Consider the following 27,175-nt stretch of genomic DNA (forward strand, 5'->3'; position numbering starts at 1 on the left):
AGCAGTAGGAGAGAAGCAGTTACAGGAGTTAGAAAACAAGAGAGGAGGGACATGAAAGCAGGAGGGAAGAAGCTACTCTCATGTGGCACATTTGAGTTCCTAGATCCACGCGTCCATGAGATCAGCACAATCCCTGTCCTTTCCACCATTTCCATCAGCCAATCAAGTCCCTTTTTTTTTTGCCTTAGTTGGAGCAGGGTTACTGTCATAACCAAAAGCTGATTAGATACTTTATCTTACTTAAAATCTTGTAATTTTAACATGTTTTTAATTTACAGGTAACTTTACAAATTTTACAAACGCCATTTTAGAATAATGCGTTTAGAATAATCATTTTAGTATTTAGGCTAGTGGTGAAGAAACCACTTGAATGAAGACAAGGGACTGGTATGTAATTAACAGTTTAAAGCATCTGCCAAATCAGTGATTAATCCTACTTATTAATCTGTTGTTTATAAATAAATGGATATTTCTGCTTTATATGCTTTAGACCTTCCATATCCTTAGCAAACCGTTTTTTCCCCACAGGTAGTCTCTTTCTGACCTATCACAAATTCCAAATAAGACGAGCTGCGATTATGATTATTTTAATAACTGATCAAAATAGACCTGGCTGATGTAGCTAGACTTATAAACCAGAACTGCCATGGAAAAACACCACAACTGTAGACCATTAAAAAAAATCATGCAAATTTTGCAAATTACTCCTGCTATTTTTATTTGGGTTACTATGTCCTTATTTTAAGTTGGGGTCAATTACACATTATAAATGGACATTATAAATGTCCTTATTTTAAGTTGGGGTCAATTACACATTACACATTATAAATTTGATTCCTGAAGAGGAATCAAATAAAAATTATCAAAGTGGCTAAAGGAACAGAAAATGATTTATATTAAAAAAAATATATATAGGGGCTTCCCTGATGGTGCAGTGGTTAAGGATCCGCCTGCCAATGCAGGGGACACGAGTTCAATCCCTGGCCCGGGAGGATCCCACATGCTGCGGAGCAACTAGGCCTGTGCACCACAGCTACTGAGCCTGCACTCTGGAGCCCGCGAGCCACAACTACTGAGCCTGCGTGCCTAGAGCCCGTGCTCCGCAACGGGAGAGGCCACCACAGTGAGAGGCCCGCGTACCGCAACGGAGTAGCTCCCGCTTACCACAACTAGAGAAAGCCCTCGTGCAGCTATGAAGACCCAAAGCAGCCAAAAATAAAATAAATAAATTTATTTAAAAAAAAAAGATGAAGGAATGAATGCTGTTTTATATAGCAACAAAACACAAAAAATGTAAGGGTCAAGTTCATTATTGTCTTCAAGTAATGATTGCTGAACATTTTATCACTATGGCAACAGAAGCCCAAACCAGGAGAAACAGGCTTAAATTCTAAGAGAAAAGATTCTAATTGGCCAAACTGTGGGACCATAATAGGATAAAACATTATAGTGGGGTTCTTGGGGGGTGGGTCTCTCTCTCCCCTTGCTGGAGATTGTGAAGGAGAGATTAAAAATGAAACAAAAACAAAAAAAACACCTAACCTGTCCTGAACCACTAAAAAAAATGTACCCACCTAAAAGCAAAGAGCAGGACAAAACTGGCTCTCAAAATCCATAAAAGATTTAAGATTCTAGAATTGTAGTAGTTAACATTTAAATTAATAGCTCATAAAACTGGACATTTATAAACAATATATATCTCTCTGCCTGAGGTGATTCTTTCCTGAGTAATGAAAATCAAAAACCTTGTCCCAAAACATAACCTACAGCTTAATGAACATGATTTTTAAAAATAAACTGTAATCTATATAATTAGAAAGTCACTAAGATTTTAGAATTTAAAAAAGCAGATACAGGGGACTTCCAGATAGCTAAAGATAACAGCAAATTCCTAGTTCTATGTTATATATATATGTCCTACAAAACAATACAGGAAAGCAAGATCAAATAAAGCCATACAAAAACCACATCTTTCACATAAATGGAAGACAGAAAATGCCCAAACTTCAAAATAGCTCTAAGTAAAAAGAGGAAAATAATTCTAAATCCCAGCAAGGGACCTCTTATGCTCCTGCCTAGAAGTCTTTGCAGTGAGCATGAGCTCACACTGAATGTGAAGAGACTTAACTCATCCATTAAAACAAAAAGATATCTAATTTAGATCCAAAGCAAGACCCAACTATATGCTACACATGAAAGGCACACTTAAAAAGAAAGACTAACAATAAGAGGATGAACAAAAGTACACCAGGCAAACAGAAGCAAGAAAACAGGAGTAAATTAAAAAAAAAAAAAAAGTAGAGGTCTACAAAAGACCAAGATCAAGCTTTTCAACAATGCTGGGTGCAAGAAGACACTTGAAGTGTTAAAGGTTAAGAATTTTGAACCTAGACAATTATAACCAATAAAATATCATTTAAGTATGTGTGTAAAATAAAATTTTTCTTAGACATAAAAACTCAGAAGTTTTAGAGCAAAAAGACTTTTGGAAAACACTCTTTCAAGAAGTACACTAGTCAGATAATAAATAAAACTATGAAATCAATACAAAAATACAAGAATGAGGAAGTAACAGTAAAATGTTTGTGTTCTAAATAAGAAGAATGCGTGTGCCTATATATATATATATATATATATTCATTCTAAAAATATCAACTCAGAAAGATAGGTGAGAACAAGGAGATAAGACCATACTCAGGTACTCAGGTAAATTTTTACTTAAGGTTATGACACAGATATTGCTAAACAATGATATACATAAAGAAAAAATATAACTATGTGTCTTAAGTTAGGAGTAACCAAAAAAAGAGAGAGAGAAACTTACCTATCCAATGGAGGACAGAAAAAAGATGGCAAATAAGGAAACAGAAAGTGTAGTCATTAAGAAATGTGAAGGGACTTCTCCGGTGGTCCAGTGGTAAAGAATCTGCCTTCCAATGTAGGGGATGCAGGTTTGATCCCTGGTTGAGGAACTAAGATCCCACATGCTTTGGGGCAACTAAGCCCGTGTGCCACAACTACTGAGCTCGTGCGCCTCAACTAGAGAGCCTACGTGATGCAAATTACAGAGCCCACTTGCCCTGGAGCCTGCATGCCACAACTAGAGAGAAGCCCACATGCCACAACGAAGAGCCCACACGTCACAACCAAAAAGATCCCGCATGCCATGACCAAGACCTGACACAGCCAAAAAAATAAATAAATAAAATAAATAAATAAGTAGTAGTTAAAAAAAAAAAGTGAAAAAAGATAACTAAATCCTAATGGTAAAGTAATTACAAGAATGTAAATGAGTTAACATACTGCTCAAGAAACTATCATTCAAATTGTATTTTTAAAAGGTATTGTAATATTTTGTCTATAACAGACACAGTTAAAATAAAATAGATAAAGCTGAAAATAAAGTGAAAAGATGTACCACAAATATGAGCAAAAGGAAAGAAACAGTAGCAATGTTAATATTAGCCCATATAAAATTCAAGATAAAATGTTAAAGGAAAAATAACAAGTAACCATGAATATATATGCACCTAAAAAAAATCCATAGCAACAGCTGTCAGAAATCTATGAAAAAAATAAATCAACAATTGTAAAATAAAAGAAAACAGGAGTAATAATAATATCAAACAAGGTGGAATTCAAGCAAAAAAAAATAAATGACAAAAAGAAAAGTGCTTTTAAATGCTAAAAGCCACAATTCATAATTAAAGTATAACTGTTATGATTATCTATATACCAAATAATATAGCAATCACCTATGAAGCAAAAATATTACAAGAAATTTAAGGAGTCATAGATTGAAACACACTAACGTAATAATAGGAGACTTTAATATATCACTCTTTGTACAAGACAAATGAAGTGGACAAAAAAATAAAAGTATACAGAAGACCTGAACATCATAGTTAATAAGATAGATCTTATGGATGTATATTTCAAACTTTACACTCATAATTGAGCACTTTCTTTACTAGTCCTTATGTAACACTCATAAAAATCGATCATGTATTACAGGTCTGAGACTAAGATAAGGCAAGTGAGGTGCCCAGAGTGAAAAATTTAAGGAGACTCAACCTAGGTTTCCTGCAAGTCCAATGTCAACACATAAGAGTGAGTACCTCCTTAAATTTTGCACCCTGGGTGCCTCACTGGCTTTACCATAGTCCTGGCCTTGATATATTAGGTCACAAGGAAAACATTAGAGTGTTCCATAAAGCAGAAATAACAGAATCAATACCCTGATCACAATGCAATAAAACTAAAATTTAACAACAAAATAAACAAGAAAGCCCTATCACCTGGAAATTCAAAAACCTTCAATCACTTACATGTGATTGTATTTGGAGACAAGGTCTTTAAAGAGGTAACAAGGTTAAATGAGGTTATATGGGTGGGTCCTAATCCTATGACTGGTGTCCTTATAAGAGGGAGAGGTACCAGGGATACATGTGCACAGAGGAAAGCCCCTGTGAGGACACAGTAAGAAGGCAACCAATCTGCAAGCCAAGGAGACAGGCCTCAGGAGAAACCAAATCTGCTAACACATTGAGCTCCGAGGCTTTTAGCCTCCAGAACTGTAAGAAACTTAATTTCTGTTGTTTAAACTACCCTGTCTATGGTATTTTGTTGTGGCAGCCCTAAAAAACTATTAGTTTCACCTTCTATTAAACAACTATACCTTCTATTGCTTCTTGGGTGAAAAGGAAGATGCAAATTGAAATTAGGGAATTTCTAAAAAATAATGATAATTAAAACACTGCATATCATAATCTATATGATACATTTAAAAAGCAGTGATAAGAAAATTCTCAGCATGATACTTTTACCAATAAAAATGAAAGAATGAACATTAGTTGAATTAAATTCCCAACTCAAAAAATTATACTCCAATAAAGATCTATTGAAAAAAATACTATCAAAAAAATAAAATAAAACCTACTTAAATCCTCAAAAAAAACCTACCAAAACCAAAAAATGAACAAGTAAACTAAAAGAAAGTACAACATATACAACATGATGTTAGAAAACTAAGAACCCACAAAGCAGCTAGTAGAAAATACGTGACTTCCATAAGGTCATAGGATTCAAGGTCAATACATAAAAATCAACTGTATTTCTTAAATATTTTTTATTTCTTTAATGTTGTATCTATTTTATTTATTTTATTTTTGGCTGCATTGGGTCTTTGTTACTGTGCACGGGCTTTCTCTAGTTGCAGCAAGCCGGGGCCACTCCTCGTTGCAGTGTACGGGCTTCTCATTGCAGTGGCCTCTCCCGTTGCAGAGCATAGGCTCTAGGAGTGCAGGCTTCAGTAGTTGTGGCACACAGGCTCAATAGTTGTGGCTCACGGGCTCTAGAGCACAGGCTCAGTAGTTGTGGCACACAGGCTTAGTTGCTCTGCGGCATGTGGGATCTTCCTGGACCAGGGCTCGAACCCATGTCCCCTGTGTTGGCAGGTGGATTCTTAACCACTGTGCCACCAGGGAAGCCCCTCAACTATATTTCTATATGTCAGCAATAAACAATTAGAAAGTAAAATTTTAAAACATAACTCCACTTATAATCACATAAAAATGCTTAGAATTATAATGTAACACAATATGAGCATGATATATACAATGAACACTACAAAACTCTGATGACAGAAATTAAAGATGTCCCGAATACATGGAGAGATAGGCCATATTCATGGATTGGATAGACTCAATACTGTTGAGATGACAAATCTTCTCAAACTGAGCTACAGATTCAGTGCAATCCCAATCAAAATCTTAAGCCTTTTTGAAAATGGTGATAAGCTGATTTTAAAATTTACAAGGAAAGGCAAAGGACCTAGAAGAGCCAAAACAATCTTGCCAAAAAAGAACAAGGTAGAAGACTTGCACTACCTGAATCAAACTTACTATGAAGCTACAGTAGTCAAGAGAGTGTGATACTGGTGTCAAGACAGACATACAGATAAATGGAATAGAACAGAGTCCAGAAACAGACACACTCACATATGGCCAACTGAAACCAACAAAGGTATCAAAATAATTCAGACATGGAGATCTGGGTGAAAATTATATGGGAATACTCTGTACTAGTTTTGCAATGTTTTGTTGGCTATGAGATTATTTCAAAATGAAGTTTAAAAAATATATATGCATATATAACCTAATACTCTGAAGTTCCCTCCTGGCCGACTCTTCTGCCATCTGTGAAGCTCGCAATCTCTCTTCACACTGTTCCTTTTCAGATTGCCTCCTGACATCATGTTCCACTTTCATTTTCTCTAAATCCGCTAATCTGCTCTCAAGTTCTAGCCTAAAACAACAGATGATAATTATATTACAAGAACTACAATAAGGATGATATGACAGCAAAATGTTTTCATTTGCAAGGAGATTTAACACAAAATAAGGTAATTAGGTACTTACTTTTCATCTTGTAATACCACAAGTTTTTGGTAACCTTCTTCTTTGGCAGCTTGTACTTTACGTATTAATTCACGGTCCTTTTCTACTAAAAGCACTTTGTGGTGTTCAACAGCTGATGTGAGAATTTCATTGTCTGACTGTAATCCTAGTATTTTTTTTTAAAGGAGAAAACTGTACTGTATTCAATGTTATTAAGAAGAAAAATTGCAATTAACAGCAAATATTCATAAGCTGATAAGACGAAAGAATATAGAAAGTAAGTCTCTCCAGATACACATCTCAAAGATCTTTACTTTGTTGATAAACTTTTCTTAACGAAAAAGACTACTACTCAGACTTAATTTGTCATTTTATTAAGCACTCACACAAAAAAGCTTCAATAAAAGGTTATATACATTTATTCATTTGGATCTTGAGAGCTGGGGACATCAACCTGGGTAATATCGAAAGAGGTTTAAATACTTAACTTCTAAAAGGGTTCTGTAACCTAAATCCCACAGACAGCATCATCATAAAGCTAGCTGAAAAGCAGAGTGAATAAAATCACAGAAGCTTTTGAAACCTATCAGAACTGTTAGATATCTAATACAAATTGGACACTTTCAAGTTTGTCCAATGAATTCACAAATTTTCCTCCTAATGAAATGACAAGCATTTTGCATATGGAATAACTAAAACAAATTCATATCTAGCTCAAAGTTTAAAAAGAATGCAAAACTGGATCTCAAACTCTTTAAGTTCCAAAGAAAATTTGCTCCCTAACTCTATGAAAATCCATGAGTCAACATCAAGTAGAAATTAATAATGAAAATAGTCATTCATCATAAGCTCTGTCTGAAACTGAAACTAGAGGCCAGTTCAACTAAAGACCAACTTGATGACAGCTGCAGGTCCAGGCAGCTTATTTAAGTACTTAAGAAAAGTCAGAAATAATATACTTTCTGAGAAATCTTGATGAGAAGGACATTCTAAGACTAAATTGGAGTTTAAAAATAAGCTTAGGCTGAACTAGGCCCAATAACTGGCCTAGGGTCTACATAAAAAAAATTTTAAACTTAAAAATTGGGCCTGGAACCCACCTATACATTCTTTAGATGTTAAATGGTCTGATATTAATAATCACATGATCTAAACAGATTTTAAGTTATATACCCAGGAAGTATGGAATCCTATCTGTAAAGTTTCACTTAATTTATATATTAATCAAATAACTATGATATAACCATAAAATTGTTTTTTTTAAAGTTACACCACAGAATGAACATTTAACATACAAATAAAAACAATACATATGTGCTCTAAAATTAAAATTCAATTAAGCTTAAAATTGGAAATAAAAATTGAGTTTGATCTATTTTAGTAATTTGAGTTTATATGTGAAAGTAACAGTAAAAAGCATGGGAAATCATATATTACCATCCAGTTCACTTTGAATTTTATTCCTTTCTCTTTCTAGCTCACTCTTAGCTCTTGCTGCCTCCAGTTTGATGTCTGTTATTTCTAGTCTGTTTGAATGTTTAAGTTCTTTTACCTGTTGATAATTAGAAATTGAAATTACTATTGGTCATTTTCTTGCCACTAAATGCTAACCCAAAAACATCAGTAGAAATGAGAAAACACTTTGGTAGCAGAGTATAGAGTATAAGCACCTTCCAGCAGGGAAGATGCTTCAGTGCCTGGAACAGTACTCAGCACCAAGAAAACAGTCTGTTCCTAATAGAATTGAGTCATTTCTTTCAATAGCAGGGTGGGGTCATCGGGCTTAATCTTGCCTTTAAAGGCTTAACTGCAAGTACCTAAAATCCAATAGTCAATGACTGAAACATCCTCAGGGAAAAAAAAATTGAAACCTTCCTCTAAAAAAAACTGCTGGTGACAAAAAGGCATTTTAGGTATAAGGAACAGCATATAAAATGTTATAAAGGTAGAACGTCACCTGGTCTGCTTGGAAAACAACGAACAATGTATTATATAGATAGAGCAGAGAAAGATGTGAAAACTGTGGAGTGGCAGGGAATAAACTTTATATGCCATACAAAAGGGTTGTATATCCTCTTAGCTGCTGAAGGTGGCACAATCAACTTTGTTTCAGAAAGTTAACTCATTGCAAGTGTGCTGGATTAAGAAACTGAAGGTAAAGAAACCAATTAAGAGGCAAAGGACTAACAAAGGGGACAAGAAAGAATAATCTATTGAATTTGGTGACTAAACAGTGTGTGTACGCTGGTAGGGGGATAAACAAGTACAAAATGTATGAATCTAATTTAAACCTTTATTGCCAAAACCTGATCCTTTTAAAGCCCCAAGGTGAATGTAACTAATAGTCAACACTTTCCATATAATTAACTACATACCAATCTCAGCTTTTCCCTGAGACATTCCTTTTGAAAGTTGAATAATTATAGTTCATAAGTGGTATTCCTTGGGCTTCCCTGGTGGTGCAGTGGTTAAGAATCTGCCTGCCAATGCAGGGGACACGGGTTTGAGCCGCGTGCCACTAAGATGCCGCGGAGCAACTAAGCCTGTGTGCCACAACTACTGAGCCCACGTGCCACAACTACTGAAGCCTGCGTGACCTAGAGCCCATGCTCCACAACAAGAGAAGCCACTGCAATGAGAAGCCCGCACACCGCAACGTAGAGTAGCCCCTGCTCACCGCAACTAGAGAAAGCCCGCACGCAGCAACGAAGACCCAATGCAGCCAAAAATAAACAAAAATTTTTTTTAAAAGTAGTATTCCTTTGTTCATTCAATAAATATTTATTGAGCACCTATTATGTGCCCTAGCACTGTCTTAGGAGCTGGGGATACAGCAGCAAACAAGAAAGCTTTGTCTCTCTAATCATCTGTACTACTCTCTAACAGTTTCCATATCCCTGCCCTTTGGTGAGGTGCTTCTAAAATTAGGTACAGTACTATAATGAGGATTTAACCAGTACGGATATAAAGGTTAGATAAACCTGCATTCTGACATATTATACTAATGTACAAAACTATGAAATCAGAGGAGAAAATCACAAATACATACAAGCCAAATATGTAAAATATAAGATGGTGGTAACAGGAGGGTAAAGGATAATTTACTCGAGTGCAATAAAAAGCTATAAAAACTAGAGATGGGAGTTAGAAATAAATCAGGAAGAGGTCCTAGAGCCAAAGAGGGTGAAGATGAGAAACAGAAGTGTCTTACTGGAGGAGACTCCATCTATGAAAGGTCTTGGAAACATAACAAGGTTTCCTCACTTAAAGGAAACAAGTCAAGTACTGTGCTACCTTTGTACTGCTAATAACCACACTAAGACACAAATTAACCTGTAGATTTTCAAATGACACAACACAAAATGAATACCTTGTGCTGACATCAGATTTGCATTTTTAAATCTTTCTTAAGTTCTTTTCTACGAAAGCAAGTCTCATAGAACAATGTTTACAAAGCAGCCTTGAAATACTTTCAGAGCAGCTAAAAAATTGTATTTATTTTAAAATTTAAACTTTTTATAGATTGGGTTTTTATAATTTCATGGACAGACAGAATTTATAAATGCTTTAAAATTTGGAAGAAATACAACTACAATGAAAATCCAATTTCTATGACAAATGTAATCATAACCTGCTATTATACACTAACTGTAGAAGATCTGAATGACACAGCAGTTCATTAGCAAACCACATTGTAGCTGCTTTATATATGAGGTGGAAAATCAGAGCCATCTTATTTTGTAGAATCTTTCAACGAGAACTACAAAATACATAAAAAACATATTTCTTAATTCATTCACTCTGAGATTTACTGAAATGAGAAAACATTTTTCAATTAAACTATAATCAGTGAAACTGAAAGAACACTGGACCGGAAGTCAAATGACAAGTCTATCTTCAGAACTACTTCTATTATTAAAGTAGTGGTATATGCTCAAGCAACATGCATTCAAATTAACTTATCTATGGACCCTGATGAGTTTGTTTTTCTTTAGTGCCACATTTCTAAAATACTGAAATAATGAATGCACTCACACTAATAGTAATTAACTTCCAAAATATTACAATTATTTTATTTATTAAAAATGGAAAAACATATATGAATATTTATTACTTAGGTATGATGAATAAAAACACTTTCAATGAGTAATATGAACCAAATCCCAAATAGTTATAATAAAGTTTCTTTCTGCCTCTAGATTCCTAGTTCTTAACTTTTGTAATCAAGCATCAAAAATCCTAGGAAAACTAGGGATCTTTTCTTAAATAAAATGCACAATGTTAAAACGTTGCACATAATTTGAAGAGATTTACAATCTTCTTAAGCTTCCGTGGGTCAAGCTACCCTGTTTTGCTTTTTTTTTCCCCACAATATGTTTTCCATGTAGATTCTGGTCTTTACATTGTGAATTTGCTTTATGCTTTTGATACAACAGAAGTACTCAGAATATTAGCTAGTACTAATGAAACTTTAAGAAATGTAACAAAGTAGCAACAGTAAGCATTTTATAAGGGTTCAGAATCTGTTAAATTACACACACACACACACACACACACACAAGAAAACAATATACGTAAGCAAGAAATTCAAATAAAGTTGAAAAAATGTATTACTCAAGAAGCTCTTGATGTAAATTCCAAAGAGACAGTACTTAAACTCTGATTTTTTTCAAAGGTCTGAGATGGTATGACCTTATAAACTTAGCTAATAAGGTAATTCTGTGGGATGACTTCCTTAAAACTGTATTTTATTGGAGTTCTAACGCTCAAACACCTCATAACAGGAAGAATTTATCTCATTGAATATTAGATATCTTTAAGGTCATCATTTTTAGGCCATCTTTGGTAATACTTTTTAATCCAAGACACCGATAGTCACAATGACATAACTGTTCAAAAACCTAACAAACATTTACTAATTTGAATAACTTAGACAAATACACCCCAGGTGTTCCTTTGCATTGCAAACAACCGTTTGTGAGAACTGCAAAATGTTGATGAAAATTTCAAGTTGCAAAGAAAACTGTGACAATGTTTGAAACATTATTTTAAAATTTAACCTTCCAATGAAATCTTTTTATATGCAAGATCTCAAATGAAAACTTGCTTTGTCTAAAGTTGGTGGGTGGTTTTAATAAACCATTTATATGCATAATAATGCAAGTGTGCCTTTAAAAAGACAGGCAACTCTTAGCAATGTGTGTTAATAAACATACAATCTGGAAGTGTAAAAGAGTATATATTTGCCATGGAAAAAACTGGGTAGACTATCTCCCAAGGGTGGCATCTAGTACATCTAATATTATGGCTTTGGCTTTTCAGGCACAGAAATCAAATTTTGTCACCGCACTTAAAGACCACTCTCAAGGTTAGACTCACATTACTAAAGTTTATGGAGAGTGATCTATAAAACTAGAATGTCAGTTAATTAATCATGAGAAAAAACTATAATGGAAACTAGAATACTCTAACTCTGAAGGACCAGTGCGTTCTCTCCCTGTAGACAAAATTACAGAGGAAATCACATAACAGTCAGAAAGTTGCTTAGGGCTCATGCAGTCAGAACAAAAGGAATGGGATGAATCGATTATTTCATGGCCACAAACTAAAATAGATTGAGGTATTACTTTCCACAGTAAGAATGATCTCTTCAATGGGACCAGAATACTCACACTCTGCCAACTAAAACTCTCTCTTGCCTCTGTCATAAACACTGTTTGACTGTGGACAAGGAATTTACGATGAATACATTACTCCTCTAGATAAGTGCATATATTTCTACCAGGCTACAGTAAATTCCCTCTGGTCTAGAAACCATTTTGTTTTTTAAGGTGATTTTACATAACTCTGATAGAAATATAATACATGATCTCACTGATTCAGACATCAGTCTTATTTTCAAGTTCTTAGAGCTGCCCCAAGTACTACTAATAATAGCTAATATTCAGGTGATTATATATTAGACCTTATGCTAAGTGCTTTATGCATAATATCTCATTTAATCTCTGCCACACTCTATAAGGTAGGTATTAGTCCTGTTTTACAAAGGAAAAATGCTAAAGTCTTCAGAGAGAAAGTAAATTGCCCAAGGTCACACAGCTAGCAAGGGGAAGAAATGGAATTTGAGTATGTCTGACTCCAGAGCTGATATATTCACTACGGTATTCTATAAAATACTTTCATCATTGCTATCCTAACTTCTGGTTACTGGATTCCTTATATACATTGCATTTGAGGGGGAAAAAATCCTCTAAGTTCCTGAGAAAACTGTATATAAAAGGTGTTCAAACCATTATATTCTTTTAAAAATAACAAATGCAGATCATGCTGCTGCTATTAATTTACTCATTTAACAAATATTTATTGTCTACTGTGTGCCAGCACTGTTCCAGGAGCCAGAGATACAACAGTAATAAAAGCAATGTCCCTGCTCTCTTGGAGCTTATATTTGAGGCAAAGGGAGTAGAAAAGACAAAAATAAACAAATATATCAGATGGTGTTAAGAGCTATGAAAAAATATAAAGCAGGTAAAAACGATAGAGAATAAGGCAGAGGAAGAGGGAAGATGGTATTTTACAAAGTGAAGAAAAAAAAGTCCTCTCTGATAAGGCAACATCAGAAATGGGTGAGGAGGGGCTTCCCTGGTGGCGCAGTGGTTAAGAATCCACCTGCTGCTTCAACTATGAATGTTGACTACAAACCATCGTAGTATTAACAGTACCCGTGACAGATATTTTCATATCATATTACATTTTTTGTAGATATTTCAAAATATCATTAATACTTATCACTGCTTCAAAATTATAGTAATTTTTAAACTCATCAGGAGATTTGGTTTTAATGCATTAATAAACATATTTCTGTATCAAAAAACAAAAAAAAACAAAAACAAAACACAGAATCCACCTGCCAATGCAGGGGTCATGGGTTTGATCCCTGGTCCGGGAAGATTCCACATGCTGTGAAGCAACTAAGCCCGTGCACCACAACTACTGAGCCTGCGCTCTAGAGCCCGCGAGCCACAACTGCTGAGCCTGTGTGCCACAACTACTGAAGCCCACACGCCTAGAGCCCATGCTCCGCAACAAGAGAAGCCACCTCAATGAGAAGCCTGCGCACCACAACGAAGAGTAGCCCCCACTTGCCGCAACTAGAGAAAAGCCCGCATGCAGCAACGAAGACCCAACGCGAGCAAAAATAAATTAATTTTTTTAAAAAAAAGAAATGGGTGAGGAAGAAAGCTATATACATATGTGAGGGAAGACCATGCAAGGTGGGCAAGTGCAAAGGCCCTGAGGTAGAAGTAAGCTTGCTCAAAGAAGAGTGAGAAGGCCCGTGAGGCTAGAGCAAAGTGAACGGGAGGGAAAATGGACTATGACAGCTGGGGAGAGACTGCAGGGGCCAGATCACACAGAGCTCTGGCAGGGTAGAGAGTAAAGAGACCAATTAGGAGGCTACTGTAAAAACTGGACTAGAGTGGTCACAATGAAAGCGGTTAAGAATTGGTCAGATTCTACAGATTCTACATGTATTTGGAAGGTAGAATAAGATCAAAAAAGAGACTTCAATGTAGGGAACTAAGCTACTGAAACACAAAATTCCTTTGTCATTATACAGTCTCAAGCATTCTAAAGAATAAAGTAGATACTTAAGACAACTTACTTTACTGGTCAATGTATTTATTTCCCGTTCAGCTTTATGCAATTTACTAATTAAAGTAGTGTTTTGTTCACTGCTTGATTGTAGCTCTTTTTCCAAGCGTTCAGCCTGTAGTTTAGCTGACTGTTTTTCAGCCTTTTATTAAAATAAAATATTTTAAAATTTGTTGACAATTTTTCAATTATATAAAAACAAAATAAGCACTACTTAAATAAATGTAATAATCATACTACCCAAAATTATTCAAAACCTCAACAATATTAACATATACCGAAGTAACAAGAGTTTTCACAAAGCAATTGGTAGAATTCAAACGCAAGATATTTGCTCCAGGAAATATGCAACAAAGTTATCCGGACAAACAACTTATCAACAGCCACCACCAAGATAAAACCCATACACTTCTCTCATAAGAGAGCATACCTAACACACTCACTTGATACCTATTTACTATTATTGTGGACATAATTCAAACAAGCATTTTGGGGGATATCAAGTACCCAGCAGATATGAAAAAGCATATTATTACAAGGTAGAGGAGAGGGCTTATGTGTAGTAGTAAGAAGTGAGAACTGAAAATCAATGGAGATTAGAAAACAATCCCCAAGAGATTAAAAATTCAAAATCCTCAACTAATCTGGAGCTTCTGGAAGTATGGGCAAAGAACTCAATAGCTCCTGAACTCATCACATAATAAAGATTCTTAATGAAGTAAGTTGTCAAGAAAATTTCCAGTTGGTAATACTCATAGTACTCTTTAATTAGAAAGGGAAAACTAAATGTTTTTTAAAAATACTTCTATTCAAAATAGTTAAAATGAAAACATTTTTCATTTAAAGGATAAGCTTCAGTTCTGCAACAGCTCATTTCCTATATATCTTAAATATGATAAGAAATGTATTCAACAAATAATTCAGAAAAAAAAAACTATTTTCCTCACATAAAAAATGATACTCTTCAGGCACAGTGATAGACAAAAAAAAAAAAAAAATCAAAGAAAGGCAGGCTACCTGTCATGTGTGTATTTTCATTTCATCTGACAAATGATAAAATGAAATACAGGCTCTTGTGAAAGAACCTCCCATCTTTTGTCATTATTCAACTGGTCCTGAAAATAATCACTCTAAATGACCTCAATGCAAAGTTTCACATTGAGATCACATACCATACTCAGTCGTAGTCATCCCACTGTCACTGTGTAAATACGTTAAGGATGGAAGGATGGCAACATAAAACACTTCATTCTGAACTGCCTCATGTCTAAGGTCCAATGATACTGACAATTTTAATTCAGGAAACCACTAAATACTGTCAGAAGCTTTATCCAAAAAATAAAAAGGTGACTTCTACTCTTCAAAACATATTAATGTACTTCTTGTACCAGTTTGCTGTCCGGAAAAAAATCACTACTTTGGATTTGGATATTGGATTTTAATTACAAACTAGGTGCACACTAATTTCCCTCCAGTTCAAATCACTTCACAACTATTCTGAAGAAAACAAAACAAAACATTTTGGACTACTCAAAATAAATTTTTAAAAACTATCAAACTAGTATATTTGCTACACGTAAGACACTAAGGACTAGGAGGAATAAGCATTATCTCAATAAAACTGTAAAGGGGTCCAGAATATGCCACTGCAGAATAAGAATTATTTGGAGCTGAAGGCTTTTGAGAATCAACAGACACAGGACAAAGTTTTTTCCTGAACTCCTCTTATCTGTCTAAAAGTAGAGCCTCTAAAAAGAATTTAAGTGTTAGAAGTCCCCTCCCCAGGGGTTTCATAACTAGGGAAGGCCAACTTCTATCACAGATGACAAGAAGTCAACACTAGGATAAGAAAGCAGCTACACAAACATCATCACAAAATCATCATATCTGCCATTTGTTTTCCTAAGGGCCCGTTTATCTTTCCTAAAAGTCATTTGTTTTCCTATAAGTGTCCTTTCTCCCCCTCTCTTTTCCTTATTAGAATGGTATATACTCCCCAAATTACTACTGCCTCTTTGAGTCACATTTTTCTGTGAACTACTGTTTACATACATGAATAAAAATCTGTCTTTTCTCTTGCTAATCTGTCTGTTAATTCACAACCCTTAAACTCTGAACCTAAGAGGATGAAAGAAATGTTTTTCCTCTCCAACAATGGAAACAAGAACTTTCATAGGACAATACCTCCAGGAGTACCAGCTTAGCTCTGCCAGCTCTTTTCTTTCTCTAATGAACCCAGGGAAATAATTCAGTAAAGGTTTATATGCATTAGTAGCCAAGTTGAATTTTGTAACCCTGGCAAGAAGCTGTCGTAAGATATATAAGTATGGTATTTCTGTTGAAACAGGATTTACGATTTTAAGATCTTGAATCCCAGTGTAAGGAAATAACTAGAAAGAAATTGCTCTTTCTGCTTTGAGATGACTTTAGTCTTCAGAAACTCAATATTTTTTTGAATTTTGCATATTCTACTCTGTGGCATCGTAAAAGTTAAATCATTTCAGATAGGCGACGTGACTCCCAAAGAATAAATAATCCCTTTGTAAAAGTGGTAGCATAGCTATTGCTTATGAATCAAGAGCTTTCTTTTTTACAAAAAGTATATATACTCTTGGGATTTCACAAATGCGTCAGCATTAGATTGGTGAGCACACATTTATGCCCTAATAAATCAAAGGCTTGTCAACTGCACTTTAAAAAAAAGTACGCGATGGTCTACCAGGAAGCAATTAAAACCTTACCTCGAGGGATCTGACCGTAGCCTGCATCTCAGCCAACTGCCGCACCTGAATTCTTTGGACATTTTCTACCTGAGCACCAGAATTTTCTTTTTCAGCTCTCAATTCTTCTACTTCAGCCTCTAAACCTTTTAACTTCTGACACAAATGGATTTTTTCTCGAACAAGTTGCTCCACTCGTTTGCTGTCTCTTGTGGGATCAACACTAAGCAGCTGGTTACGTAGTTCTTCTTTATCTTTCTCCAGTCTTGCAATCTGATGACAATTTGAAAGAAAGCATACAACCTTAAATTATCGAATTTTCAGCCATGAACATGCTTTACAAGTCAGTAAATTAAAATTAAAAATTGTACAATATGAAAAAAAAAGCTCAGGTGGTAAAATGAAGTACAAAGGAAAAAAATCCTAAAATGTCACATTCTTCATTCTGTACTTGGCATGACTCAAATGTGAGGGCAAGGACCTTGTCCTATTTTCCCTCCATCTCCCCGTGGTGCCTAGCACAGGGCTTCAACAGTTGCTGACTAAAATTCAAAATTATAAATAATACTATAAAATAATAATTTAAAATATGTCAAGTATTTTAAAATTCATCAGAACATTATAGGCATTTATGCAAGATCATATTGATCTGGCATAAACTGATTACTCCTAAACTTTTCCTCATGTGACAGTAATTCTTGGGCTATATCTATATTAATAAAATCATCTATTCCAAGGCAACTTAATTTACAAAAAAAGCTGCTTGTCCATATAAGTAACAACAAATGTGACTGATGAGAGCTTTTAAATAATAGCTGAGAGTTTATTAAAGCCCTAGTTGTAGTGATGGCCTAGTTCTTAATTCTCAGATCCAAGAAAGAGCTGAAAATCATTACTCCAGGGCATGTAGACAAATCACCGAGGAACTTGTTGAACAAAAATACCGGTGGTCTTCTCATTCACGCCAACCTTCGCTGCCAGATCTCATGTGCCCCCAAATCAGGGGATTTCAAACTGCTTCCTAACCTCTGAGGCACTTCAGGCCCCTCACCTCCAGGAATGAGGGTCCAAGTAATCACAGTAAAGCTCATGCTTTCCCCCTGCTGATCTCGCCAGTTCCCTATCCCCTACTATCACCACCAACAAACCCTTGTTGTTAACCACAGCAGCTCCTCTTTAGTCTCTTTTTAGATATGGGGTTTCTTCAGGTGATTTAACTTAAAGAAAGATTCAGTTGTTTAAAAAAAAGAAAAAAGAAAAAGAAAGTTAGAAGCGACGGCTATAAACAGCACCAGGGGTTGTTGTAGCCAGGATGAGCTTAGAAGGCTCACTCTAAGCCAAAAGGACTTAAAGTAATGCTCTGCAGCCTGGGCAAAAATGGCCCAAGAGACAACTGATTGCTCACATTGCTATAAGTGAATCTAAGAAGTGCGAGACCTCCACCCCAGGGCAGAATGTTTTCCTCATCTGTAAAATGAGAGGTTAGAATGAGGCCCTCTAAGATCCTTTTCAGTGCTAACATGTAGTGATTCCAGTTTGGTTTTGGACATTTAATTGAAGCTGAATTAAAGATGTCAATGGGAAATATAGGTAGAGCTATCCACAGCAGGGAAACGCCATTTCTTCCCAGAAAATAAAATTTATTATAGAAGGCAGCTGTAAAATTCAGGGTCAAGCCCTCAAAAACTCAACTAATTAGTGTCTCCTATTTTTCCTCCCATCCTTTACATAAACATTACCCCCAAGGTTTGGTCCCCAACTACCTTTTTCCCTCCATATTCTCTTTCCTTCAGCCAGGTGTGTGACTTTGTGGAAGTCACTTTTTCACTTTGGCATCAGTTAAAATGAAGGGCTGGGCTGGAAGATCTTTAAGAAACCACTTAGCTTTTGCACGAGGAAATCCAAATATTGTTCTACTGTGCTGTATCAGAGGTGTGGCAGCTCATCGATACGAAACTCGGGTTCAAACAATGGTGCCCTTTACTGAGTACTGAATATGGATCAAGTGCTGAGCTAAGTGTTACATATAAAATTGCATTTAGTAACAATAATTTATCTTGTAGTCTTCATTTTACATACGGGATCAGACAGCTAATGTTCATGACCAGCATGTTTCCTATGTTATTGCTTCCTCCAGTAGTTTTAAAAGGCATCTATGTGATAGTTGAAGTGAGAGCTGAAGCTGTGAACTGAGCTAGCTAATAGCAAATTCAGGATTAGATCTCACATTTGTAACTCCTTAACAAGAGTTCTCTACCAAGTCACTCCTCCCAAAACTAGTAATCACTGCCTTCTACTCACTGCCTTCTAACTTCTCTGTTCATTCGTTCATGCAACAAATACTTATTGAGTACTTACTGCGTAGGCGGCACTGTTCTAAGTATTAAGGATACATTAGAGAACCTAGCAGATAAGCAGAGACAGCCAGCCGGCTCTCAGTATCTAACAGGACTGGTTCCAGGACCTGCTACAGATACCAAAATCCAAGGGCTCAAATCAGTCCTCTGTATGGGTGGGTTCTACATCTGCCGATTCGACCAACCGTGGACTGTGTACAGTTGACCCTTGAACAACATGGGTTTGAACTGTGCAGGTTCACTTATATGCAGTACTGTATGTGTATTTATTTTTAAAAATCCAGGTATAAGTGGACCCGCACCGTTCAAACCCCGTGTTGTTCAAGGGTCAACTACAATCATAAAACCTCTGTTCTGGAGGAGCTCATATTCAATCACTGCTATCCATCCTCTGGGTAAAGATCTTGGACACAGCCTCAGCTCTCCCCTTTTCCTCCAATCTCAGATTCACATGTCATCTCCCTTGAAGTCCTTAATTCCCTAATGACATATGATGTTCAACATCTTTTCAGGTGCTAATTTGCCATTTGTATATCTTCTTTGGTGAGATGTTTGTTAAGGTCTTTGGCCCATATTTTAATCCAGTTGTTTGTTTTCTTATTGTTGAGTTTGAGTTCTTTGTATATTTTGGATAATGGTCCTTTATCAGATATATCTTCTTCAAATATTTTCTCCCAGCCTATGGCTTCTCTTCTCATTCTCTGGAGTGTCTTTCAGAGTGGAAATTTTTTATTTCAATGAAGTCTAACTTATTATTTCTTTCATGTATCAAGTACCATATCTTGGTGGTGTATCTAAGTCATCACCAAACCCAAGGTCATCAAGGTTTTTCCCTACATTACCTTCTAGGAGTCTGATAATTTTAAGTTTTACATTTAGGTCTATAATCTATTTTGTGTTAATTTTTGTGAAGTTGTATGGTCTGTGTCTAGATCCGCTTCTTTTTTTTTTTTGCATTTGCATGTCTAGTTGTTTTAGCATCATTTGTTGAAAAAACCATTTTTCTCTACTCTGCCTTTTCTCCTCTGTCAAAGAACAGATGATGATATTTCTATGGGTCTATTTCTCAACTCTCTGGTCTGTTCTATTAATCCGTTTGTCTGTTCTTTTGCCAACAGCACACTGTCTTGATTATCATAGCTTTATAGTCAGTCCTTCAACTTTGTTCTTCTTCAATATTGTGTTGGCTATTCTGGGTCTTTTGCCGCTCTCTATAAACTTTAGAATCAGTTTGTCAATATCCACAAAACTTGCTGGGGTTTTGATTGGGATTGTACTGAATCTACAGATCAAGTTGGGAAGCACAGACATCTTGGCAACATTAAGTCTTCCTCTCCATGAAGGTGAAATATCACTCCATTCATCCTTTGATTATGTTCATCAGATCTTCATTTAGATCTTGTACATATTTTTTTAAAGTATTTCATTTGGGGGAATGCTCATGTAAATGATATTATGTTTTTAATTTCAGATTCCACTTGTTGATTACTGTCATATAGGAAAGTGACTGCCATTTGTATATTAACCTTGTATCTCCTGCAACTCCACTGTAAAAGCTGGATTAGTTCCAGGAGTTTTTTTATTGATTGTTTCAGATTTTCTGCACAATCATGTAAGGAAAGACAGCTCTATTTCTTCCTTCCAAATTTGTATGTCTTTTATTTCCTTTTCTTGTCTGATTGTATTAGCTAAGACTCCAGCACAATACTGAAAAGGAGTGGTAAGAGGGGACATCCTTGCCTTGTTCCCTGATTTTAGTGGGACAGCTTCTGGTTTCACACCACTAAGTATGACGTTAGCTGTACTTTTTTTATAGATGTTCTTTATCAAGTTGAGGTAGTTCCCCTCTAGTCCTAGTTTGCTGAGAGCTTTATCATGAATGGGTGTTGGCTTTTATCAACAACTTTTTCTGTTTCTATTGATATGATGATGTGATTTTTCTTCTTTGGCCTATTGATGTGATGAATTGCATTAGTTCATTTTCTAATGTTGAACCAGCTTTGAACACCTGAAATAAATCCTACTTGTTCATGTGCATTATTCTTTTTATACACTGTTGATTTCAATTTGCTAATATTTTGTTGAGGATTCTTTATTATTTTTAAAATTTATTTTATTTTACTTATTTTTTGGCTGCATTGGGCCTTCGTTGCTGCGCACGGGCTTGCTCTAGCTGCGGTGAGTGGGGGCTACTCTTCGCTGCGGTGCACAGGCTTCTCATTTTGGTGGCTTCTCTTGTTACGGAGCACGGGCTCCAGTAGTTGTGGCTCGCGGGCTCGAGAGCACAGGCTCAGGAGTTGTGGCGCATGGGCTTAGTTGCTCCACGGCATGTGGGATCTTCCCAGACCAGGGTTCGAACCCGTGTCCCCCTGCATTGGCAGGCAGATTCTTAACCACTGTGCCACGAGAGAAGCCCTTTGTCGAGGATTCTTGCATCTTTGTTCATGAGAGAGTTTGGTCTATAGTCTTCTTGTAACGTCTTTGTTTGGATTAGGTATTAGGGTAATGCTGGCTTCATGGAATGAATTAAGAAGATTCCTTCTGATTCTATCTTTTGAAAGAAATTGTAAAGACGGGGTATAATTTCTTCCTTAAATGTTTGGTAGAATACAACTATGAACCCAGTCCTTTTATCCTGGATGTCAGACATTGTGAATTTTATTTTTATTTTATTTTATTTTATTTTAATGCTAGGTTCTTTTGTATTCCTTTACGTACTTTTAAATCTTTGTTCTATTATTCAGTTAAGTTACTTAGGAATAGTTTGATCCTTTCAAATCTTTCTTTTACACTTGTTAGGCAGAACCAGAGTAGCCACTATTGTGGGGCTAATTTGGCCCTACTACTGAGATAAAATCCTTCTGAGTCGTCTATGCAACGCACCATGCATTAGGTGGCCTTTCCACTCTGGTGAACATAAGATGAGGCCATCTCAGAGCTCATTTTATTTGTTTCCTTCTTTTAGGGATCACTGCCTTGTACTGCCTGTTTTCTAATGTCTGAAAACCACAGTTTCCTATATTTTGTCCCAGTTTTTAGTCAGCACCTTAAGTTAAATTCAGTCCCTAAAACTCTACCATGGCCAGAAGGAGAAACCCCCAGACTACCTAGATTTGATTCCTGGCTCTACCACCTACTAGCTGTCCAACCTTGAACCAGTCTCTCAGTGCTTCATGAGCGTTTTCTCATTTATAAAATGGGAATAATGATTATCTAATCTCTAGGGTTGTTGACAAAATTCAAAGAATTATAAAGTGCTTCTCCCAGTAAATTAAATACAAATTTGTTTTCTTTCACTTCTTCAACTTCTGTAGCTTCTCATTTACAAATATGAAATCTATTTAAAACTATCTACTATATTTATTACGAAAATTAGTACTATGATTAATGCTATCAGGTACTAATAGTGATAATACCATTAATTTGAATATTTACTATTTGTCAGGCATTATGGTAAACATTTTGCACATGAAATTTCAAGTTCCCTGATCTTTGTTTTTAAAATCAAGTTAGCTTACCTTTTTATATTCCTATTATTCCAAGTTTCCCCTTTTCCCCTATATGTATTAGAATTGATTTTTCCTATATCAATGATGGAAAACAAAAACATTTTCTCATTTATTTACACTAAGAAGAAGGTAGCACTTAAATTATTTACAGATTTAAAGTTCATATTTTAATCTAATTTTGGAAGATAACATCTCCTTTCCTTAAACTCCTTACTTTCTCCTAGTAAGAGAAAGATAGTACTAAGAACTTTCTCCCCATGACTATGTATTTGCCTCCAGACATAAATATGGAAAGATCAGACGATGGGATGCAAGAACTGTTGGGAAATGAGGTGATGTTCAGTGTCTTTAGAAGAATTCTACCCAAACTGAACAAGAGAATAGGGATAATAAACATATGCCTTTTTCAGGCCCCGAGAGGTCATGAGTGTAGTAAAAGAAAGATAACTAACTGTGACTGATAGGAAAAGCTAGGGCAGAGAGCACCTGAAAGCAGAGCAGTCAGAATGATGGTGAGATGAAGATGGGGGATGCAGGCACTGTATGTAATGAGATATGCCCTCAAAATACTTAGAGGATCTAAGTGCAGACCTGACACTGAAAACTCTAACATGCTCAAGTAAAGGACAAGATCATATACTCAAGAAATCTGAGCATGTGGAACTTTTAATAATGATAATAGCAGCTACCATTTATTGAAGGCTTACTATGTGCTGTCTAAGCACTTTACACACATTAATTTATTAAATCCTCAACACAACTCCATGAGATAGATACTACTGATAACACCATTTTATAGATGAGGACACTGATGCACAGAGAAGTGAAGTCAGTTCCCCATGTCATGCTAAATGAACACCTAAAATGTTTAAAATTTTACATGCAAAAAGTTAAGTTTTTGAGATATTCAAAACCGCATTCACAGAAAAGTTTAATGAGTAAAATTTCACAAAGTCCTTCTTAAAAGTTTGCTAAAATCAATTCCAGAGAATTCCAACTGTGAAGTAATTTAATTTTAATTTGGGAGACTTTTATCTATTGTAATGTATCCACAGTTCAGAGTAATCTGAGAAGGGTGTCAGTTAGAGAACTTGGAATATTTCAGATAATGGAACCCACCTGGACCTAAAGCAGCACTCCAGGTAGAACTTCAAAACCTATCAGAACAAAAAAGAAGTGTTTTGAGAGATTTCATGATGTCTACCGACATACATGTCAGGATAAGGACCCAAAGAAGGAGCGCATTATCAGTTCTGTGCTACCAGTGCTATAATGAAAAAACAGCATGTGGTAACAGGGACCCAAAGAAGTTCTCCTTTTTTGCCATAGGAAATCTGGCTTCTCACCAGCCCCATACAAGCCAAGGTAGAGCTCAGCCAGTTTGGAGAGCATGATGGAATAATCTCAGAGACCTGTCACTATGTATTGTGTCATTGACAGTTTTTCATATGATGCAGTGCTCAGTGCCCTCTCTCAAGATCTTAATATCTCCACTGGATTACTCTTTCACTCATTCAGGCTACATTACAATCACCTGTACCTAAAACTCTTTGTACTGCTCTTCATTACTATTTGCAGAATAATATAAAATCAGAGTCCTAATAAAATATAAACACAGTAGTACCACTTCCAAATAACAACTATATATGTAACTTCAGAATTTCATCTGTATACAGCCAAATGCACTGAGAAATCATGCTATTATCTTTTTCATAAAGATATCTTCTTTCATATCTTTTTTTTTTTTTCTTTCATGTACTTTTTAAACTTCAAAATATCATGAGGGACATGTGAATTCCTAGAGTGCTCCTCAGGAAAACACTACAAAATCTTCCTCAAGTATTTTTATCTGTAGAAGTGAAAATGTACAGTATTGTGTGAGTCCTTAATTAATGTAAGAAAATCCAATTATTTTTAGTACACCAAGCTAATATACTTTATACCAGTTAAAATTGTAAAATTGATAGATGGCAAGAGTAGGCTTTACTTTGAAGTTCTACTGCTGTTTTGTGTCCACATCATCTCACTAGTTTTTACTTTAATTGTACAGAGAAACTGGAGTGTAAAGATAAGTGATGGAATGAAAGCAGATACCCAATTATCCACTAATTAATATTACCCCTGCATAATCAACTAGGAAGTAGAAAGGAGAGAACTTCAGTCTTTTTTTTTTCCCACAACTCACACACACACACTGTATTTTATTTTTACAAGAGATAAACTGACACCAAGCACTGTAAATGGATGGCCAAAACAAAAGCAACAACGATTGCAATTACCAAACATGAAAACACTCATACGAGAACTTCAGTCTTATTAGAAAGTTTTACTTTTCTAGCCTTTACTAATCATAGCTTCTTAGCTAGCCGTTTATCTCCAGATTTCTAAGAATGTCATAAGACATTCCAATTAGAAAATTATTTAAGATGCCACTGGCACCTTAAAATTTTTAATGAATATCATTTGGTCTTTCACGGGTGAAAAATAGAATAGCCATCAGGTTTCAGATGCAGGTTTCATTCTTTAAAAAACACAATAGAACTAGAAACTACAGAATACAAATAATCATTACCAGATAAACATCAACATTAGGATTTTAAAAGCAAAGTATAAAATAAAGCATCACTATCTTCAACCTCAGTAGTTACTCTTCAATATACTAAACCTACATTTTAGGTTGGAAACCTTTTTATCATTCTTTTTTTTCCACAGGAAAATTTTTATATGTAGCTCCTTTAAGTCTATCATAATTACAGACTCAAAATCTTTCAAAATCTTACATAATATAAATCAATTGATCTCTCTACAATATTACAGTGGTTAGATGGCCCCTAATTAGCATGGCAACCTCAAATCATTAATAATTTGAAACTTAAAACTCTGGGCTGGGAGTTGGGGTACCTGAGTTCTACTGTTAACTTGGCTGCTGAGTTTCTGTGAAACTTTGGGCAAGTCACTTATCTTGTGCTTCAGTGTCGCCGTTTAAAATGGAGAAAATAAGACGGTCCTGCTCCATATCACTGACCGAAATAGACATGAGATCATATGTAAAAAAAAGCCATAAGTACTTTTTTTAATGAAAAAGACTATAATTATTTATAGTTTTTTGGTACCAAATTCTTAATGGACTCAAAAGATCCAAAGTTCATTCAACTTCTTACATTTCAAACAATCATGGAGCAATTTGCTCACTGATAAGAAGAAACCAGTCTGACCCAATTAGTAATTGGTAAAGGAAGGAGAGTATATTTTAGCTCTTAATTCCAAATAAAGTCAATGCAATAAATGTATTATGAAGATGTGTTTGTACATAGAATGCTTCATGTAAGTACGGACAACAAGCTATTTTTAAATAAATTCAACTAGCATTAGATTTCTTATTTGAATATAGCAACATAAAACTGATATTTCTCTCTTTCCATCCTGAAAAATCACCTAAAAGCAACATGAAGAAAAAGAGACACAAACCTCGTTTTTGGCAAAATTAGGAGACAACAACAAAATGAGAAGAGAGGCTGCCAAACTTAACAGATAGAGAATAGGGGTATAGGCTGTAGGCATCAGAGACAGAATGTTGCAGTTGTAGATGCCAGAAAGAACAAAGTGATGGTGATGGGCACACCCTAATGCATAAACCCCTTGTTTGTATCAGTGGAAACAAGGAGCATGGGCTGACAGCCAGAGCTCTCCTGAACATGGTTTGATTCCAATAAGTAGAGAGGGACAGTGCTAAATAAGCAATCACACAGACAAACTGTATTTGCAAAGAGAAGTCTGTCTCTGCTATCTATCTCCATTGACTGGTGCAAAATAAATTTTCTTCATCTTTTCCTCTTTTAACAGTCCAAAAAGAACATTCACCAGAAAAATGTTGCTATAGAGCAGATGAAAATCATGACAAATACTTAACCATTAATTAATAAAACAATTATGCAATCAACTTTAAGTTGAGATTCACAAAAAATATAAAATCATAAAATTTTATTGACTAGCAGGATAATGACTAAACTAGTATAATCAGTCACTCACCTCTGATTCATATTTTATTTTTTCTTCTTCTAAAATACGTGCAAATTCTTCTTTCTGGTGTTCAAATTCTGATTTGAGAAATGTATGTTCATAGCGAAGTTTGTTATATTCAGCTCTATACTTTTCTACTTCCTAAATTAAAAGAAGATTGTAATTTATCACAAATTTATAAATGAAACTTGTACTCACTTCAAAAATCACCTTTTCAAAAATTTTAAATTGTTTTATACTAAGAGCCATTCTAAAAGTAAAAATTAAGCTTAACAGAAGTATAAACAAACCTTGGAAAAGTTATCATGACAAGAATGCTACAGACAGAATTAGCACACTCCTGAAAAGGTATCAGTAAAACAAATTACCATTCAATTAATCTTATTTCCTCAATGATTCTAATAATAAAAATGTATTAGCATGTCAAAACTTTTGAGCTCTGGGCTTAATAAGATAATATTTTAAAATGTAGCACACCTTTCAAAATAGATTTTTAAAATTAATTCTATAATAAAATA

General features: G+C 35.3%; 1 protein-coding gene across 3 annotated transcripts in view; it reads right to left on the reverse strand.

The window, feature by feature from the left end:
* CEP83 (centrosomal protein 83) overlaps positions 1 to 27,175 on the reverse strand; it is a 116,930-nt gene that overhangs the window by 27,853 nt on the left and 61,902 nt on the right. For 2 of the 3 annotated variants that reach the window (XM_068560349.1, XM_068560348.1), the window contains 6 exons: positions 26,667 to 26,798; positions 16,793 to 17,044; positions 14,062 to 14,193; positions 7,836 to 7,950; positions 6,420 to 6,564; positions 6,157 to 6,306 (listed from right to left, as the gene is read on the reverse strand). In XM_068560349.1, the coding sequence (XP_068416450.1) occupies positions 6,157 to 6,306; positions 6,420 to 6,564; positions 7,836 to 7,950; positions 14,062 to 14,193; positions 16,793 to 17,044; positions 26,667 to 26,798 (926 nt within the window). The remainder of the gene's footprint in view (positions 1 to 6,156; positions 6,307 to 6,419; positions 6,565 to 7,835; positions 7,951 to 14,061; positions 14,194 to 16,792; positions 17,045 to 26,666; positions 26,799 to 27,175) is intronic. The other variant, XM_068560350.1, reaches the window with a different exon arrangement.

The sequence above is a fragment of the Eschrichtius robustus genome, chromosome 13 (genome assembly GCF_028021215.1).
Source record: "Eschrichtius robustus isolate mEscRob2 chromosome 13, mEscRob2.pri, whole genome shotgun sequence".
In the NCBI taxonomy this organism is placed as follows: Eukaryota; Metazoa; Chordata; class Mammalia; order Artiodactyla; family Eschrichtiidae; genus Eschrichtius; species Eschrichtius robustus.